This window comes from Crassostrea angulata, chromosome 7 (genome assembly GCF_025612915.1).
Source record: "Crassostrea angulata isolate pt1a10 chromosome 7, ASM2561291v2, whole genome shotgun sequence".
In the NCBI taxonomy this organism is placed as follows: Eukaryota; Metazoa; Mollusca; class Bivalvia; order Ostreida; family Ostreidae; genus Magallana; species Magallana angulata.
The window spans coordinates 32,050,638-32,071,701 of NC_069117.1; the positions used below are offsets into that span (position 1 = coordinate 32,050,638).

Below are 21,064 nucleotides of genomic sequence, written 5' to 3' on the forward strand. Positions count from 1 at the left end.
TTCTTTGCATTTCATAGAGGGTAATATTATTACAAGCGTGAATAATTTTGACTTAACATTGACACAAATCAAGATATAAACAGCTGATTTTATTACATGCATTTAAACAAATGACCATGTTCTGTAATTTGTAAAAATAAAATAGAAAGAAAAAAAAGAAAGAAAATAAGTTAGGAATGCGTTAAATCTGCAATGTTCTGTGCCATGTAACCTGACTGAGATAAAGCGCATAATAACACAACATGATCAGTACGTGCAGATAACCACACACCGATCGAAAAGATAAAATGATCACCTATATTTTGACTGTTTTGACCAGTGTAATGATGCATAGAATTAAACAGCCTTTATTAAGTTCATGTAAATCGCTGATAATTGCTGTCAGTATTGTTTTTTTTATAAATCATGAGAGAGAGAGAGAGAGAGAGAGAGAGTTGATTTTTTTCGGAAAGGGGGATTAGACCGGTCCATTGACACTTTTAACTTCTATCAGCTAGTGTGCATTTTCCAGTTTAGTTATTTATATGCATTATTGTATAGAATTGTCCACATGCATATACACTGTAGAGCAATGATACGGTTAATGAATGATTTAATGCATGACTGTTTGCAAATGCCGGTGACGGGGTACCATTTAATTATACACACATGCATTATATTAAACAATGGTGCGGATTTCGGATCAGAACAATATCAGGCATTTATTTAAATTTGATTTCATTTGAAAAATGAAAAATATAAATGAGCAATATACAGTTTTAATTCATATCACTGTGCCAAATAATGTTCTGAATTTAAAGCTATTCAATCTTTTCATGTTTGAAATTCTCAGAACTGAAAAATTGAAATTTTCAATTTCTTGTTACTTTACTTGACAGACTGGGAAAAAGGTCATAAGGGGTGTTTAAACAACATATTGCATAATTGTGTAGCATTACCGAGCATCCAGACCTGAGGACGTGTGTGTATATACAAGTACACGTGTGTCTGTCACCTCATTGTTCCCAGTCTCGCTACCGTGCACTGCAAATTGTAAAGAAGGGTTGTATACAGTATATAGCTAATGTATAATCACTGACCGACCATTCAGATCTTAGGAAGTGTGTGTATATATACGTGTACACGTGTGTCTATCGTCTCTTTTTCCCTATCTCGCTACCGTGAACTGCAAATTGTCAAGAAGGGCTGTGTACAGTAGCTATCATATAATCACTGACCGAGTGAAATAATGTCAACATCATCTCCTTTGAAAACTGTAGCTTCAATCAGCTAGTTGTTAACCATGTGTCTTCAAGTTTTTTGATTAATTGATCTGGAGTAGTATAAAACATTGATGAATTAAAAATCAATTTGACAGCTCTAAGTTAATCTAAATAATTTTAGAAAATTGGTTAAGAAAGTTAATAAGGATTGCATGTTTCCTTATTAAGAAATTAATTCCCGGTTAAACTATTAGTAACATTTAATTAAAAATCAATGCAATCTCTCTCTCTCTATGTTGTGTATGTTCTGACCAGGGCTGTGGAATGATAAAGAATAAGTAATAAAAATTAGGATTGCATGTTTACTTATTAGGAAATGAATTCCCGGGTAAACTATATAATTAATAAATTTAATTCAAAGTCAATGCAAATTCTCTCTCTCTCTTTCTCTCTCTCTCTTTTTCTCTCTCTCTCTCTCATGACTAATCAGGGTTTTTTTTTAAATATCTCAATATCTATAACACCTCCTACATGTATAGAAAACACATTTACATTTTCTGACCTTTGCGGCAGATTTCTGTTCACTGGCAATTAATTAAATTATCTTTTATATCATCCACTTTGCAATAAAAAGAGATATAACAATTAGATTTTGGAAATTAATGAAATTGATTATGAGATTAAAACATCAGTTTGAATTCAATTCAAGAGTCCAATAAGCCGGTCAGAAACGTATTGAACAAACATACTAAAATAATACAAACTTATATAAGCTATTGAAGCTTTATTTTGCTATTCACGGGAAATTAATAAAGGTATAACAAAGACCTTGGTTAGAAAAAAGAAGAAAGGTGTACTATATCCTTACATAGCTGATTATAAATTCTATATTCTGAATGATTTATGGGTTTTAGTGCGCTCCTATATGTTTAGATATATACAAAACCATGTGCCGCGCTTGATCTTAGTTTCTAGTGTGTTGTTTATTACGAAGAATCATTCATAGGCTTAAGATATTCATAAGTAAAGTGTACATATATCTGTAGACAATTTTAAAAACTGAATAATTCACTCTCTATTGTATTTTTATATCTGTTTTTCAAATATTAGGGAGTAGCGATGTTCCCGAGCTTCAATGGACTACATGCCCTGAGGGCTTGCACACCTAATATAAAACATAATTCCCTCCCTCACCTGAGGTTTACCACCTGGTGAATCTCAAAACTTTAGTTGTTAGCATGATTTTTGAAGTATCAATAAATTATCAACTAAAACATGTGATTTCTAAAATTACGATAACAGTGTGTCTTGTGATTCGGCGCTGTTGAGTGCAAATGTTGACTTATAGCTTAAAATAAAACACATGTGATTTCAATAGTTGAATTAAGAAAATGATATTTTAAAAAAACAGTCAAGAGCCGCACAGGGGATGTCAGGGGCATGCACAGGGGTATACAGTGGCTTGCAGGGGATGACAGGGGCGTACAGGGGGTGACAGGGGCTTACAGTGGCACACATTAAAGCTGATGATATCGTGTTATTTAGTACAACGATTCTGATCAAACGAATTAAAGTATAACCTGAGTGATAGAAATCATATTTAAACCATGTGTTTCTTTAAAAGAATTCTTTTTTTTTAAGCATAAGGGAAAAACAAGACCATTATTGTCATTTTCTCAGAAAATTTCTCTGCTATCATACCCGTGTACAGTTCAACCTTAAGAGGTCTGAAAAGTGTTGGTTGGTAATTCTTAGACTATATGAAACCCTTTAAGAATGAGAGCAATTAAAAAGATAAAGGGAAACATTCACAAATTTTACTATTTATTGATAGTTTAAAGTTATACAAATCATTTGTAAAACTTTAAGGCAAATCAGATGAACTTGTTGACCACCGAGCGTCCTTAAGTTAGCTAAAATATCGTTGAATACCGAATGTGCTCTGCGCTCTTTCTAGTTTCTGTTTTGTTAATTTAAATACTTAGTAGTATGATATCATAAACAGATAAACATATTTCTGGTTGTATTACACATCAAAACAAATAGTTTGCCTACGTGTTGCATAACACATGTATATATAATCAAAATATGTGTGTGTTGTGATACTGGAACATATAGATAGTGATATTCGATAACTGTCGATCAACTTCATCTCTCACAAAACAAACAGTTTGCCTACGTGTTGCATAATATGTATATTCAAAAAGATAGGAGATTGTTATGATACTGGAACATAAAGATAGTGACAATCGATAACTGCATAACACATTAATCTCTCACATGATGTGATGCTCTTTACACAAATGCGATGTAATTTAGATAACGAAGTTGGACTTTACTTAAACTGCTACGTGTTTTGTTGTTTACATTCCGATAATAATATACCTTAAAATAAAGAACATTGCTAGATAAAATAATATTATTCAGCGAACTTGGCACAGCATAAAACCGAAGCAATGCACAAGTTTAAATAGATCAATTTTCTGCGTTATTGTCAGCCGCTGCAGAGAGAAGTAAAGAAGAATAAATTGACTCAATCGTAAGTTTCTCTAAAATGATAAGTACATTTGTAAATTTCATTGCAATGAATAATTACCGAGAGCAGTTGAACATTTTTACGCAAATGAATGTGTGATTTATTTATATAATTTTTTAAAGAAAATTGTTTAAACCAAGTTTAAGAATTTTTGGCTTAATTAGACGTTCAACCTTCTTCTAGCGCTTTATCATTTTCCGTTTTCCACTCTTTCGACGTGTAGATTCTTTTTTAAATATTAAATTTTGAACTTTCTGTTAATGAGAGTGTTTTTAAATCATTATAATTTGTAATACTATAAGAGTGTATATTCAGATAGGGATTTTATTTTTTTTTGGTTATAATGACTGCTTTAAGCAATGAGCTAATTTCAAATCTACTGCGCGGAATTAAAATGTGTGAATCGAAAAGCGTTTCGTGTAAACCTTTTAGGGGGCGTGTATTGTAGTAGTACGTTTCAGGGTCTGTAGATTTCCGTTTAACTTTAATACTATGTCTTCCCTTTCAAGTCAATTACGGCAGGCCTTTTTCCGTACAGAGTATTTGCCTTATAAGGTCATGTCAAAATTCGACAAACTTGCAGACTTTACACGTCGATTTGTAACATGTCAGCTGTTCTATATCCAAGGATGAAGATACAAATGCAGAATTGTGAAACTATCGATTAAAAATGTGCATAGTTGAAGGTTAAACTAACAAACAAAATTAAGCTACAAAATTGTGCAACATACGAAGGAACTGAGTCAAATCTTAAAGTGTTTATGCCCGAGCTTTCACGATCAGAATCAAACACATTCATACTCAATCTCACACACAAACACGATTGCATATTTGAATCTACAAGTTTACAGGTCTGGATTTTTGAACACGATTACCCTCCATACGCTTCGCGTCGGTTGACAATGGTTTTCTCAGGGTGTCAATTTCAACTGTTACTATCTCAAACAGGCACTGTTTACTTTATTATACTGAATGTCTTAATTAAAAAAAAAAAAAATTACTGCTTTTATATAGAAATGACATGAATTCTACAGCGAACCGTACGCGCTTAATTAACGCGCATGTAACAATTCGTTTTATTATACTTTCATGTTATATACTGAAATCTGATTGGTTAAGACGCAGTTGATAATCCGTTCTATTACTTTCAGAGTTAGCAACACACTTAGCAACGGGTAACACTACATAAATAGTGCCTGTTGGGGGGGGGGGTAACAGTTGAAATTGACACCCCGAGGAAACCATTGTCAACCGACGCGAAGCGGAGGTTGACAATGGTTTTCGAGGGGTGTCAATTTCAACTGTTATCCTCCAAACAGGCACTTTTTATTTTATTATAAACACTGTGCCGGATAATTATGCCAGTGACAAGGTGGCATTTTTGCACCCGCTTAAGCTGCATGTATCGAAAAATTCAAATATGCCATATGATAGACCATTGCTTAAAGAGTTAACAACTACCTTTGATATCATTGTATCTCACCTGTCAGGTAAGATATTTAACTTTCAAAAATAAATTCCTATAGGAAAATAATTTTTCCCATAGGAAAAACGATATTCCTATAGGTAATTTGAAATATCCTATCGGAATACAAGAACTTCCTATAGGAATTTCAATTCCGATAGGATTTGATTAAATCCGATAGGAAAACTTAATATCCTATAGGAAAACCACATGTCTGAATCAAATTCCTACAGGAAATACCATTCTCCTATAGGAAATATAATTCCTATAGTACTTTTAAAAAATCCTATAGGATTGTCAATATTTCCTGTAGGAGAATCAATTCTCCTATGGGAATAATCATTTTCCGATGGGATATTAATCTTTAAAGGTAAATATCTCACCTGTCAGGTGAAACACACTAAAAACAAAAGTGGTTTTATACTCTCTAGACAATGGTCTATCATTTGGTATACATGGATTTTTCCGAAACTGCATCTTAAGCGGGTGCAAAAATGCCACCTTGGCACTGGCAGAATTATCCGGCACAGTGTTTATACTGAATGTCTAAATTTTAGAGAATTTTTTACTGTTTTTATATAGAAATGACGTGAATTCTACGGCGAACTGTACACACATGATTTACACGCATGTAACAATTCGTTGTGTTACCCGTTGCTAGGTGAGTTGCTAACGCTGAGGGTAATAGAACGGATTATCAACTGCGTCTAAACCAATCAGATTTCAGTATTTAACATGAAAGTATAATAAAACGAACTGTTACCCTCCCAAACAGACACTATTTATATAGTGTTACCCGTTGCCAAGTGTGTTGCTAACTCTGAGGGTAATAGAACGGATTATCAACTGCGTCTAAACCAATCAGATATCAGTATTTAGCATGAAGTATAATAATAAAAAAATGACACTTAAATCGATGCATTATTCTCGCGTATTTTCCACTTAGGGATTTTCCTGGGAGACAATGAACGACCCAAATAAAGTATCTTTGTTGATATTTAATGTTAGGCACTTTTTACTATTTGCTTAGTAAGTTTTAACAACAGTTATATTCAATTCTACTACAGTTATTGCCGAGATCAAAGAGATGCCGCGGACATTATTCTTCAATATACCACGAACGTCATCAGTAAATTATCGGATCAGAAAAACCTATTTGTCTGGCACTGACCATGAAAGTACAACTTCAACCCGTAAAAAGTTTTAAAACTATGTAAATTTCACATGTTAGTTCCAGTCAAAACGATGTGTATTGCCGCAAATGTTTATTTTAAAGAGATCAATGCGGCTGTTCCTATGACCTCCCTAGCACATTTTCACTGCGTGATTTTACATAAAATATATAACGTGTAGTAGTAATAATCGTATTTAATTGCCCTTAAAATATTAGGAACATGATTCAAAGATAGTTTATAAATAAGTAAAGAGTATCAAAAATCCAAAGAAAAATTCTATCGTTTGCATGTGATTCCTTTGATCGATACACATGTAAACATTACTAACAAAACCATTGGGGTTACACGGAACAGCCGTCAAAATGACATAGATCGTCTCTCTATAGGAGAAACGATCTGTAGAAATACTGGGCTGTTAGTAGAATAGAAATAAAGTTCTTGTTTTCGTGAATGTTGCAGGATAACCTCCTCGGTCTCGAAATGTTGTTTGAAATATAAAAACATCGGCTAACGCCTCGGCTTTTATATTTCAAAACAACATTTCTCGACCTCGGAGATTATTTTGCAACATTCACGAAAATTCGTACTTTATTTCTCAAATACACTAAATGTTATTTGATTTTTATGTTCAACAAGATTAGAACACATGATCAAGACGATAAAACTTTATCCATTTTAAAATGACCAAGACAACAAACAAATTTCAAACATAGCTTTACAAAAAATACTACACAATATCATATATCTTTAGCACAACTGGCGCAGCACAAAACATTTGAGAAGTTAAATCAAATACTGAAAAGCCTGTGTTTTAAATAAGGTACGATACATCTCGTTTTGCTTCTTTAACCTTTAATTTGCTATCGTAGGGGAAGATATTGAATATAAACCGTAGATTAAATTGGTTTTCAATTCATTTGTTTTATATTTAACTGTTAAATATTGTTTCCTTGACTATGCCTATAAGGAAACATTTTTAAAAAATTAACTTCCTTCTTTTCTTGATGTCCTTCTTAATTTTACTATTTTCAATCAGCTTCAAAGGATGATTGTCGACTTTTAGTGCAGATGACAAATCGAAGATTTCATTTTTCGAAGTAAGTAAAAGCTTACCACTGATGAAAAATTGGCTGGAAAACGGGTTGAGGATATTAAAGAAATTTAAGCTTATTTAAATACTTAAGTATTTGCACAAAACTCGGTTATTCGACAACACAAATTTACTGAATTGGTGGGGAGTTTATTGGTGCGGTGTAATTTATGAGACAGTTCGTAGGTTAAGTAATAAAAAAGTGGGCGCTTCAGATGTAGGTTCGGCAGGAATCTAGGCGCATAAGGAGAGTGAAAATTTCATAGATTAATTTTGAACAGTTTTCGAATCATAATAGTTATTTGATTTCTGTTGGACACAAAAGGTTTTATCATAATATGGGTCTAAATATAGCAACATGGCGGAATTAATGCAAAATCCTACATATTTACAGCTGTTTTTAAATGATTTTGTTGTCTCTGGGTCTTCTCTTCACAAATTTGAAACGTGTAAAGATGACATATTTCAACATTAAAAATGTCGCCTTTTAAAAAACATGGAGATGAGACCCAGGGATGTCTAATTAATAAATATTTTTGGAGAATATAATACAAAGTTCAGAAATAAGACAATGTTGTTTCAATCACTACTCTATACCACACATTGTAATGTCTGGCATGGCTCACTGGTTTCGTTCTGTATAAGTGAATAGAACCACGCAGTGTTTTTGGGTTCAAATCCTTTTTTTAATGTATGTTGATATAACATTATGTTGAATTATAGAATACCGGTAAATTTTGATTAGTCGTTATTGATTTCTGTCGTATGAAGACTACTTTCTGTTCTTATTACTAGTTTATTTTGATATACAATATAAGTGAATTAAAACATATGTATGCATTAACATTTATACCAATATAACTATTTACCGATTTACGCCTCATTGTCCTTTTTAGAAAGCTTGTGAATTTTAATAGCACCGGAATAGACATGTACTTCAACTCTCAATATAATATAGTTTGAGTAATCAATTTTTGTTCAAACTTGTACAATCATAGCATTTTAAAGTTATAGACATTTAAATCCCAAATGATTCGTGTCGATGATTCCTGCAAACTTACAATCTTGTGCGCCCAATTTCTTTCTGACTGGCACAGAGTTCGTAAAAGATGTAGCTAAATCTATGACTGTATCAGGCGTAGCAAATGTTTCAAAAGTCAGGAAAATAATTGAAAGTGACGACATATACACAATTTGTGGTATTACCAGAGCTGCTGGCATATCGCTATTAAGGACGCATTTCATTTGAAGCGTATTTTTAAAGTACGCAATATCTCTGTCCGAGGGATTGACAGATGATCTTAAACGGCTACCAGTAAAAACCGCTAAGCAATTACAAAACATATACTTATCCTAGATGCAAATAGTGTTACTGGTGATGAAACATGGGTTTACTATTTCGAACCAATAAAATAAATTGAAAACGAAAAATATATCTAAGTAAACACGGCGCAAGGCCTGCGGTTGCCAAAAGAACTATAGGCACAAAGATGATTCTTTATTACATATTCTTCTCATGTGATGGTATAGCCGTACAAATGGGCAAAAGTGTTACAATTCCGGAATTACCGAGTTGATAATTAAAAAATGCTCAAGAATAATTTTAGCACAATTAGCCCAACATACAAACGTGCTAGGTTTGAACTTTCATCACAGTTAATCTATCTTTAAACTATTGAATTTAAACTATTCATCTTTTACTTTTTAAGACAATGCTTTTTTGATAATAAAGAGTTTGTAATGACATGCTAAAGAACATAGAAGTTTACACATATAGCTGTTATCGAGGTCACGATTTTGGTCAAAATTTATTTTACCGTTTTTAAAGCTGGTCCGACTCTTTTTTGCTATTACAGTATCAAATAATTTGCCATACAAACTAATTATCTAAGAAAGTTATAGACTCTCACCTATTTACACCAGCAAAATCGGTCTCTTTTCAAAACTAGAAATATTCAAAGTTAACAAAAATGATTTCTTTAGGGGCACACAAAAACAAACCAACGAAATGCTTCTTGACAATGTTTAGAAAAGGGAACCGTTTGGTTTCGTCCCCCGAATGTTTGGGTTTATTTTACCCGCATGTTATGCATCAATTGTACACAAAACAAACTTCTGAAATAATAATACACAGGTTTATTTTTGATTTGCCAAAACATTATGTCTTCTATTGAACGCGATGTCAAAGTCGTAAAACACGCTTCCACGTCGGGGGCAAATTTTAATATAAGGCGAAATAACGCGATACACTTTTTATGACGTTTGTTTTGTATAAAAAAAAAGGTTGTACATCATTTTTTCACTGAAATATGGCTTAATTGACCGGGAAACTTTTGCATTTTCACTAGTCAACCAAAATGTGAGCGTCATTTGTCAGATACAGCGTCAGATACAGCGTTCACAATTCCATGTTTTGAAAACAAATCTTATGTCATGTTTTTGTTTACAGTTTTAATGTTGTTTATTATTGTTACGTTGTATATTGTTCTAAGAGCTTTTTTACATCCATTGATTAATTCATTTTATTAATATGACAATGACACTGTCTTCGACTGTACGCAGAGCTACGTGTTTAATTTGTTTCCTCGCTTATACGAACAGCGCTACCCAAAACTGTACACTTCCGTTCCTACACTGTGACTTCTAAAGCATAATGTATTCTATTTTGTTTGGTTTTTTTTACTTTTTAACTCTGTTAATAATGTTCCCAATTGAATTTAAAAGTGTTGAATGCTGGACTGAGTGCATTTGTCTTAAACTTTACAGAAAGACACACGTATTGTGATATAATTTGAAAACAGTCCGATCCAAAAATAACATGTTCTCATTCGGATAGACAAATCAAATTTTGTTGCTTTCTGGTGTGGCATTACAAACCCGATTTAAGAATTTAATAATCAGTTAGCTATTTTACATGTGCCAGTTTTGACTTTTCAAAAATGTTGAACGTTTGCAGAAAGTCATTTTGAAAAGGGTTGAATGGCTGTGCCATATTTATATACTGAACAAAAAAAGAAAGGTATAGCATAAATAATTTGTTGTAAATTTATTTAAAATCAAAGGATCAGAACAGTGTTTGGTTAAGATAACAAGGCACCAATGTTTGACAATATTCTTTTGTAAAGAGTCACTTTTAGAAACACACGGGCTTAAAACACTCTTCTGATCTACCCTGGGGTCAGAATGGAATTTCACAAGTCAGTACCGTGTGTGGCAACCACCTGCATTCTATACTGCGACACACCTTCCACACATGGAGGATACAGATCGTTGAATTACATGCCCCGGGATATTATTCAATTCCTCCTCTAGTGCTGTTGCCAGTTGCAAGAGATTCTGAGGCTGGGGTCTGCGCATCCTTACTTTCCTACCTAGCTCGTCCCAAACGTGTTCGATTGGTGAGAGATCCGGAGATTTTAAGGGCCAGTCTAGCATGTCAACGTTGTTCTGGTTTAGGAATTCTCTTGTTGTTCGAGCCGTGTGAGCTGTTGCGTTCTCCTATTGGAATATTAGACCAGGGCCATTGCTGCGCAGATATGGCAGTACAACGGGGGAGAGAATTTCATCTCTATATCTTTGGGATGTTAAGGTACCGTTCACTACTTTCTTTCGTCTTGTTCGGTTTCCACCACACATTGCTCCCCAAACCATTACACTACCACCACCAAATCTGTCTACTTCTGTCAGACAGCAACCAGCAAAACGCTCTCCACGTCTCCTCCAGACACGGGTTCTTCCATCGGCTAACTTTAAACAAAAACAAGACTCGTCACTAAAGAAAACTCTGGACCAGTCTTCCATCCAAAGGCGCAAATGGTGCCGCGCCTAGTTCCGTCGGAAGGTCTTGTGTCGATCTGTCAGCTCTGTACGGTCTAAGGGCTTTCAAACCGCAACGCTTCAGTCTGAGAGCTAATCCTCCTCCCTAAAGCATTTTAAGCTGAATCTACCGCCGTTAAAAATCTGTTTCTCAGATGAAGCAACCGGATTTGACGGTCCTCCCTAGGGGTGGTTACTCTAGGTCTTTCACTGCGGGGCCTGTCATCGGTAGATCCAGTGGTCTGGAAACGTCTCCAAAGAAGGTTGATCGTCTTCTGAGACGTTCCGACTGTGGCTGCTACAGCGTTTTGGGACATGCCTGCTTGGAGCATCCCAACGCAGCGTTCACGGTTTTCTTTAGACAATCGGGGTTTTACAAAAATCGCATTTAATGAACTAAATTTTGATTTTTTTTTGACAGACAAGCAAAGATTTTCTTTGCAAAGAATTTTGTGGATACACGTGGTCAAACTGTGTGTAGCACGTGTTTCTACCCATTGTACTCACCGTCAGTTAAAGGGCTTTACGGTTGAATAATCAGGATTTTTTCATCACAATAGAATGTAGTTTAACTCTGTTATATAGGACATTTATTGTCAAAAATTTTGGTCGAACGAAAGTAAAACAAAATTGTACACTTACATATATACCTTTCTTTTTTTGTTCAGTATATTATATTAATTTCTTTCAGAAGAAAATCTCTGTTTAAATAAATAGGAAATGTTGACATTAAAAGAGCATTTATACATTATATCTAGCAAAATAAAATCATTTCTGAAATTGGTAAAGCCCCTTTCACAATTGGCGCATGAGCACTTTACAACACTTTGCAATAGGATTTTTTTTAGATTCGCACGAGCTCTCTCATACGTTGAACGAGCTCGCATACGTTGCACGAGCTCTCGCATTCGTTGCGTTTTAGTGCTCGCATCGAGTCTCTTCAAAAAAGTGGACATGCACACTATTCAGACGCGACTGAATGCGATCCAAATCATTGCAGTGCAACGCACGAACATTAGTACGAACGTTTTACAACGTTTTATGTTCTCGCAAGAGTGATGCACAAGTTTTAAAGGTCGTAAGATGAATCGTAGTTGTTTATGCGCGTATTGTGCGACCATGAGACTGTTGCTCAACATGTCTCATGTTATCTTGCAAGGATTTACTATCATTGCACGACTTATCAGTAATATGTCATGCTTTGCCACTAGTATATATACCCTGTATAATGATCTCTGTTTCAGACCACAATTCAACAATGTACATTTATTGCATGATGGTGAGGGAAAAATGAAGATCAATTTCTCCAAGAAAAATCATATACGAGGGCATCGCCCGAGGGAAATTTGTTTTTCTCGGGGGAATAGATTGATTACTTTGATTTCTAAAAACTGTTTGACTTTTTGATTGCAATAACGTCGTGATTGTTTGATTTCCTCTGTTACTGCCTCACTTTTCTTTCATAATTTCGAATCATAGATAGTTAAGTTGGTTTTGTGATATACACATGTATAGATAATCATAATGATTAAATATTTTTGATTTTATCATACTTGTCTACATCATATGCTCATATCGGCTTCTTCATTCCTATGAAATCGCCCTGCCACGTGACTTTCTAGACCAATCAAATATAATAGAATAATCATATTGAGCTATAATAATAAATGCTGCTGCATCTCTATTTCTTTTTGGGCGGCATATTTTCTCTCTTTCAACTATGTCTACTGAAGAGCGTCGGAAATCGGCGATATATACATGTATACCCCCTCTGACTTGGACGAGCATTCGTACCATGGAACGCATAATTGCACGTCCAATCGCATTGGCGCACGTTCAATCGTCCGATCACCTGGTTTCTTGCACGATCCTATCGCATTATCTTTCAACAGTCGCTTTCATTGTATAACAGTCGCATATAGACGCAAGGGTTTGTTCCCGTTTTGCACACATTTGAAAATTAGGTATCGAAAAAATGTGTGCGAAACGGGAATTTTACCATGTGAGTTAATTGCTTAATTGCTATAGTCTATATCACAATTCCTGCGAGGGCAATTGACAATAAAATAAACAAAACATATCTACTCGCAATTGAAATTAATATGTATTTTATGTTACAAAATAACTTGCATAAAAGCACATTTACATAATAATTGACATCCATATTCATGAATTTGATTTAAAACATCACTTTGGTCATGAACAATTTCATTATTTTTTTTAAACAAGAAAGATTATTGCAAAAATGTTGAATATGTAGCGCCTTTGTTTAACTTACTGCCTATAGAAAGTACATATACATGCTAAAAGTTTGAAGAGAAAATATCATATGTTAATATTTAATTATTGCTTTTGCTGACATAAATGGAAGAAATGTGTCTAGTGAAAACGCTGCTAAATATTTTTCATTTATGTTGTGTTATATCTTGAATAATCGAATAAAAAGACAAACTGTATGATGATAAATAGGCAATTTTATATGCATGCTTCAAAAACTATAAAGATTATTTCACAAAACCGATCAAATTCAGACCTAATTCATGCATTTTCAACCTTTTTTCAGTTTGAGGTATATCGCATCAATATTACAATATTATTTTTGTCAGATTTTTTATGTATTTAACCTCTGATTTGAAAAACTAGAAAGTGACCCGCCATATGCTAATGCAGTGATGTCATAAGAACTACTGTCAAGGTCACTACTTCAAGATCTGTTTTCTTTCATAATATTCTTTCTGTTGATACCAAACAATCAATAATATTATAAACATGCGTTTTACATAATTTGCAACTCAATAGTAAAAAGAGACACGGGGCATGCGCGGATCCAGAAAATTTTTCCAGGGGGGGGGGGGGTCCGAAGGATAATTGTGTTTGCCAGGGGGGGTCCGAGGCATATTTTCGCGATAATTTTACTATGTAAATTTAATAAATTTTCATTTTCCAGGGGGAGTCGGGACCCCCCCGACCCCCCCCCCCCTCTAGATCCGCGCATGCGGGGTACCCCATATGACTGTCTATGTACAGTGTAGTTTTCCCCTTCATCATATAATTATCCATTGAATCAGCTTCCAATTGGCTTTGGTCCAGCAATTTTTCATAATTCATTTGGTTTTATACTTAAGGTAAATGGACAAAAATGTAAAAGTCAATTCATCGAATCTAATCATTAATTTTTTATCAGACTTTTTAAATATATCATTATTGTGTCCAACGAAAAAAAATAAATGGTGATAGTTATTAGACCTAAAACACAACAAAATATCTGTATTCCTCTTGTTTTATCGTTAAGGCACTAATAAAACACAGGTAAAAATCCAGGTAAAATCTTTGACCGAAAGCAGACTATAATTGCTATCAAAACACAATTCACACCTATTGTTCTATACCCAATTATCAAATGTGTGCAAAACGGGAACACACCGACGCAAGATATATCGCACAACGCTCGCTTAGTTCGTGCCAATTTCGTACGATATTTTTTCAAATGCGATTATTTCGGCGAAAGTTTACGATTCATATCTAATTTTATTGGTCGCACCAATATTCAGTCGCTTCTGGTCGTGCGCCAATTGTGAAAGGGGCTTAATTTGTTGACCGTTCAATTTCTTTAACAGCCTTAAAAGAATTGTATGCCCTGACAATTCTTGTCAAATTTTAAAAAAAAATCCTAATTTAATCAAATTTCGGGAAAATCTAAACAAATCATTGATTTGAATCTATTTTGAAATTACGAGTGGTACCTAATAACTTTTTTAAACGAAATACCTCGTATACATTTTTATATACCAACATTTATTTCATACTTCCTGTAAAAATGTAAATTAGCTGCAACGGTTTTATTTCTTTGTTTAAAACGCCTTCTAAACAATGTTTCATTAGGATAAATCATTTAAATATTGGTCATTACGGCACTGAAAACGACATTTCATAATTTATTATGGCACTTACTAACGTTATCCAAACAGTAAGATAGATATTTTTTCATACAGAGACGTTAGTAAAACAAAACTAAAAAAACTAGAAAGAAATGCTAGACACTAATTGGGTTTGAATTGTTATAATTAATCCAAAGCTAAGTCTCAACATGGATTTATATATGGGGGCAATATCTGACTTTTAGAGAATTCATTGTTTAGGAGGTAATGACAAGGTAACAAAAAAGCGAAAACCAGTCTTATAAAAATGACCGTAAACTTATACATGTATTATGTTTACCAAATTAAATAGTATTCATTATTCTAACTTATTGTTATCATTAACTCATATTTTGAATTTTAGGAACTCACACAAACCATCAAATACAGCAAATCTTAATTTCACACAAATGACATTGATTTTTTAAAATCTAAAACTGTCCCTCGCTTTCTAAAAGAAATGTAATTATCGGAAAAAACAGTAGTAGCTGTTAGTTCATATCATTTGTCAATGTTTATTTGGACCCTCTATACATTGCACATAAACAACACAGTATCATTCAATGTATGATATCATTAGTTATAAATTAACAATAATATCAAGTGTTCTGAACAAAGATTACTCTTAAAAAGGGTACCTAAAGCCCTTATATGGCTAATGATTTACCAAAAACAGTGCCTTTTGGGTAATGGGTGTTAATTGACCTTGAACCAAAATTCAAGGTCTAGGAAAAAGATCTTAGAACACTTCAAACACAAAAACCTTTGTCTGGACCGTAGATTCTATACCCTTACCCCAATCTGGCTCATACTTTAACAAGAGTGTTATAAAAAAATGGCATGTAATGACCATACAGCAGCAATTTCTATGTGAAAGGTCAATTTTACAATTGTCTGAACTATATATTTCCTTTCCTTTTCGATGCTATAAAGCAGGTCTTTTTGAAATCCAATTATGAATCAAGATTTCTCTTACCCTGGCAAAATATTACTCAGACCAATAAATTGCATGTACGTAATGGGTATCTAGCAGTGTCCTTGAATCATATTTCTTTGATAAATGTTAGGATCAAATAAACTTCTGTGTAGTATCCCTCTCCTGGTTCTGTATCCTCCTTTGCTTGAATTGTCTTTAGCTACACCCATACAGTGCTTGTTGAATAAAGAATGATTGTGCATTGATCTTAAATTTAATATTCATTTGATAAGTTAAGATCAGAACACTGTCTTTTAAATGCTTTTCATTCTGTTCATTTATTCTATTCAACTGAAACAAGACCCTTTGAGATGTCCACTTAAATTCTTAATTTCCATATATTTATCCCCCCCCCCCCCCCCCAGAAAATTAATTCTGATGAATAACGTGCAATGTATGTTATTTCCTACCAGTAAAGTAGGGGATTCTTTCAGTGAGTAAAGTACATTTTACATTACATTTGGCGAAGTCAACTTCCATTTCAATGACGATCCATTTGTCTTAAATAAGGTGTTTTCATGTTAGCTATAATTTTGTCACATGGTCTGTCCACAAATCATTAATTTTGACAAATAGTTCATTTCTTCGTAGCAAAGATTCTGTTCGATTTTAAAGAATGCTCACTTATTTATTTTTTCAGATGCTAAAAACAATTACTTTGAAAAATTTTGTCCATTTCAAAGACGAGACTGTCATTCATTTAGATGCAAACAAAAAAGAGAGCGATGGCTGTAATTCTCTAAATGTTTTCGTAGGAGCTAATTTCTGTGGGAAAAGTACCATCATAGAATTAATACGACGGTGCATGACTGACGAGATAAATTTGTCAAAAACAAGCCTTTGTCTTGAAGATTCAGTTGCATATGCATTCTGTAAGTTTGATGATGAAATTATTTCTGGAATCATCGCTGAGCCCTACCCGAATCATTATCATTCGCCAACGGTGTATAAATTTTTCATTTACGACAAGGTAAATGACAAGGAAAATGAAACCTTTTTTCGTTTTAAGTCGTCCAACAACAGTGCTCATTTCTACACTGATGTTCTGGGCGACACGGAAAAGAAAGTATTTAGGAAACTCTTAGGAAAAAAAACAGGTGAAACAAGCCAAACTGATGAAAACATTAACTATCTTCTCAAAATGATAAAGACAAAAAAAATGACTAATTTTTCTCAATATAAACCAAGCTGGAAAGATATCGAAAACCAATTTATAGCTACTTTTCCCCTGAGAGGAATTGGAATTGCACAATGGTCCAAAAGTGAAAGAATACAAAATGAACGCAACTATATAGAGGCTTGTGAAAGGGCTGAAGTTATATCAACATTGTTAAGGACAAAGCAATTTGACGAAGAGTATGAGAAAGAAATTTTTGAATTCATAACATATCCCGACGTATTTACCTTTACACAAAACAATGGACATATATATGTTCAAAAAGACGAATTAAAATTTCATTTGTTAAAGACATCTGAAGGAATAATAGAAGCAAAACTGACGTGTTTGCTCTTGGCGGACACGAGCATCAAAACTCTTTGTCTGGAGGAGCCTGATCGAGGAATGCACCCTCAAATGATTGAACGGTTAAAGACAGTGTTGTGCAAAGCAGCATATAACAAAACAATTATTGTTGTGACACATAGTCCCATTTTTATTGACAATATTACCATCCACAATACGCACGTTTTTTTTCGAAAGAAAATCATAACGAATTGTAAAATTAGTCCCCTTAAAAAAATTAAGAGTTTCCCGGAACTTTCAAAAGTGTCTGACAATGAAAAATTGCACCAAAGTGCGTTGTTTACAAGTAAACAAATAACAGATGCTAAAAATTGTTCTGATAAGAGAAGTAGGTGTTGTTTGGATATAATGAAAAGTACAGAATCTAACACTTGTTCTCTTAAAAAAGTTAAGAGTTGCCCGGAGCTTTCAAAAGTGGACAGCTTTGAAAAATTTCAATGTATGTTGGAAATAAGAAAATTCATGTCAGATTCTGACACTTCTCTTAGAAAAATTAAGAGTTGTCCGGAGCTTTCAATAATGTCTGACAGTGAAAAACTGCACCGAAGTTTGTTGTTCACAAGAAATCAAATAATATTTTTTAATAATTGTTCTGTTAAAAGAAATGGAAGTTGTTCGGAGCCCTCAAAAGTGCGAAGTTTTAAAAAAATTCTTCGTATGCTGGAAATAAGAAAATTAATATCGGATTATCTGGAGTTTTCAAAAATGTATGACAAGGAAAAAAGTCAGAGAAAAAGAATAACTGATTACAAAGTTTGTTGTCTTGAAAAAGTGAGAAGTTCACCGAAGCTTTCAAAAGTGACCGACATTGAAATAATCCGAAGTGTGCTGTTCGCAAACAAAGTTTTGTTGGTAGAAGGAGCAACTGACAGAGAAGTTGTGCAAGGTATTTTTACCGAGTACAAAAGCGATAAGCTAAGAAGAGGAGAGAAAAAGATAGGAGAATTCAAAAAAGATATAACTACCTATCAAGTTGTTTCAGTTGACGGTTATAAAAATGTCAAAAGGGTACGGGAATTCTGCGAATATATCCATTTACCATGCTTGTGTTTAATGGATCTTGACACAATTGTGCATAGTAAAAAACTAAAATCGTCAAAACAAAATCAAGCAAAGAAAACAAAATTGATTTCAAAGTTTTCGATAGGTAAACAAAAATACTGGGAAAAATACATCTTTGAAAATATTTCTTCGTTCGTGGCTCATAGCGATTCTATGAAAGCGGCAAAGTCATTGGAGTCTAAAGAAAACACATTTATATGGAGACATGGTGCTGTGGAGGATGCGATTCTAAGTTCCCCAATTTTGAAAGAAGAAATTGCCACAACACTTAGGCTGAATTGCAAACAATTAACTCCCGACCGTCTTAAGAGTAAATTAAAGGAACGACTAACCGTAGAACAGGGGAAAACATTTTATTCCAAAGTATTAAATGTCGAAGAAATAAGAAGATTTATCCAATTTATAGAAAGGAAAGAAGAATGCCTAACTGTCTACGATAGCTACCGTAAACGTAATATGAGTGAATCGAAATCATATAACTCATTTTTTTAAGTGGTAGGTCAGGCGATGATATTGGCTTCCACGGGCATCCTTGTGGGGATATTCTGCGGGTTCATATTTAAGAAAATTAAGTCATTAAGATGTTATTAAATGGAATGTACATTATCTCCAAAAGCTTTTTTGTACACTTTGTAAATGAGGACAAATATTCAATGCTATTTCTTGTTTCATTATTTAAAGATTGCATCATGATGTCTTTGACGCTCTCTGGGGATTGCTGTAATTGACACGTCAGCAAAATCGTACCTGGTCAAATATCAACTAAACATTTGAAAAAAGCGACGCAAATAAAAACAATTTATGAATATACACTGTTAACTTCTGTTCATAGATGTTTTTTAAAACAACAAAATGGTTTCTTTTGTGATTCATGTTGGATATGAAGGTAGCGACATTGCAGAAAAGATATATAACCCGCGTTACGTGTTATTAGTCGTCATTATTATTATTTCGTTCAGTCTTTGATTTTTCTTAGGTTGCTGGAGGTTTCGACCAATCAAAATACTGTCAGAAATGGATCCCGTAGATTTTAGTCCTGTCAGTTTCTACAGTATTGTGAATAACAATCAATTTTCGTATGAAATAGAAGAAAAGCTATACTTAGTGGATGTGCATAATTGTATATAAACATAAGAGATAGGTATTATTTCATGATGTCTTAATTCCAAGCTTTCAGATTGACGTTTTATTAATTGTATAAAAATTGTATAAAATTAAGAGAACATGTAATGTATATTGTTAGATGAAGAGCTATGATTATATAATATTAAAATAGCGTGTGTTAGCGTGGAAGAGGTAGTATGAGAGAACGTAGTTATCGGTCTATTTTACAATTTATAGATTTAAATATACATGTACATGCACTGTCAAAATGTTTATAGGTTTGTCAATCGAGAAGCCGGGTTTTCCCCGCTAATATTGATAATTTTTAAAAAGTGAAGCTATTTAAGTAAAAATTAAATCCCAAAATATTTACACTTGATCATAAAATCTTAAAGTAAACGAAACTGTTCTACAAATAATAACGAAAAAAAATAAAAGAATCCATCCACCACATCTTCTGCATTGCGAGTTAAGGCGGATCCCTCCTCGAGTAAATTCATTACTGTTAGTTCTGTATACACTGTAAAAAAAGAAAAACATTCTTACTATGTCAAATGTAACATTTGTATAATAACCACTATGGAATAAATTTTTTTTACTGTAAGTGTAAACTTTTGTGTTTAAAAGGTGAATAAGAAGTCACTGTGGTATAATATTATATTTACATTCTACTGTGTTTTCCCATTAAATTCTGTGATGTTCAAATGCCTCTAAATGCAACAAGTAGTCAAAGGTCGAGTTTTATTATGACGTCACAAACGTTGTACGCTGTAAACTGCAACGTCACAAGCGAAAATCAAAGTTCACGCTTGTGGCTGTTACGGTGGCTCTTCCATTATTATTAACTTACCCTTAGGATAAGATAGGAATTTTAAGGTATGAATCACATTTGCAGACAACGCAAGAAGTTAAAAAATGTAAATATAATCATGATTTTTTAAAGTATACACTCTCATAACTGCAGCGGTGTGTGCATACAAATTGAGTAACGCGCTAACTGCAGCGGTGTGTGCATACAAATTTTCATAACGCGCTAACGCGCGTTACTCACTTTGTATGCACACACCGCTGCAGTTATGAGAGTGTATACTTCAAAAAATCATGATTCAATGCTATAATATGTAAAAGATATTTAGAAGAAAGATGGTAAAATGAAAACACTAAACGAATTGTCTAATATTTTATCGTAAAAAATAATT

General features: G+C 33.6%; 1 protein-coding gene across 1 annotated transcript; it reads left to right on the forward strand.

The window, feature by feature from the left end:
• Positions 1–7,417: 7,417 nt before the first annotated feature.
• On the forward strand, positions 7,418–20,410 carry LOC128192386 (uncharacterized). Its single transcript, XM_052865013.1, has 2 exons — positions 7,418–7,475; positions 16,818–20,410. Exon 2 carries the CDS (start codon positions 16,818–16,820, stop codon positions 19,251–19,253), a length of 2,436 nt encoding a protein of 811 aa, XP_052720973.1. The 5' UTR covers positions 7,418–7,475; the 3' UTR covers positions 19,254–20,410.
• The last annotated feature ends 654 nt before the right edge of the window (positions 20,411–21,064 follow it).

Excerpts from the sequence above, each read along its gene's own strand:
- LOC128192386 (XM_052865013.1), top strand. The coding sequence starts at position 16,818 with ATGCTAAAAACAATTACTTTGAAAAATTTTGTCCATTTCAAAGACGAG.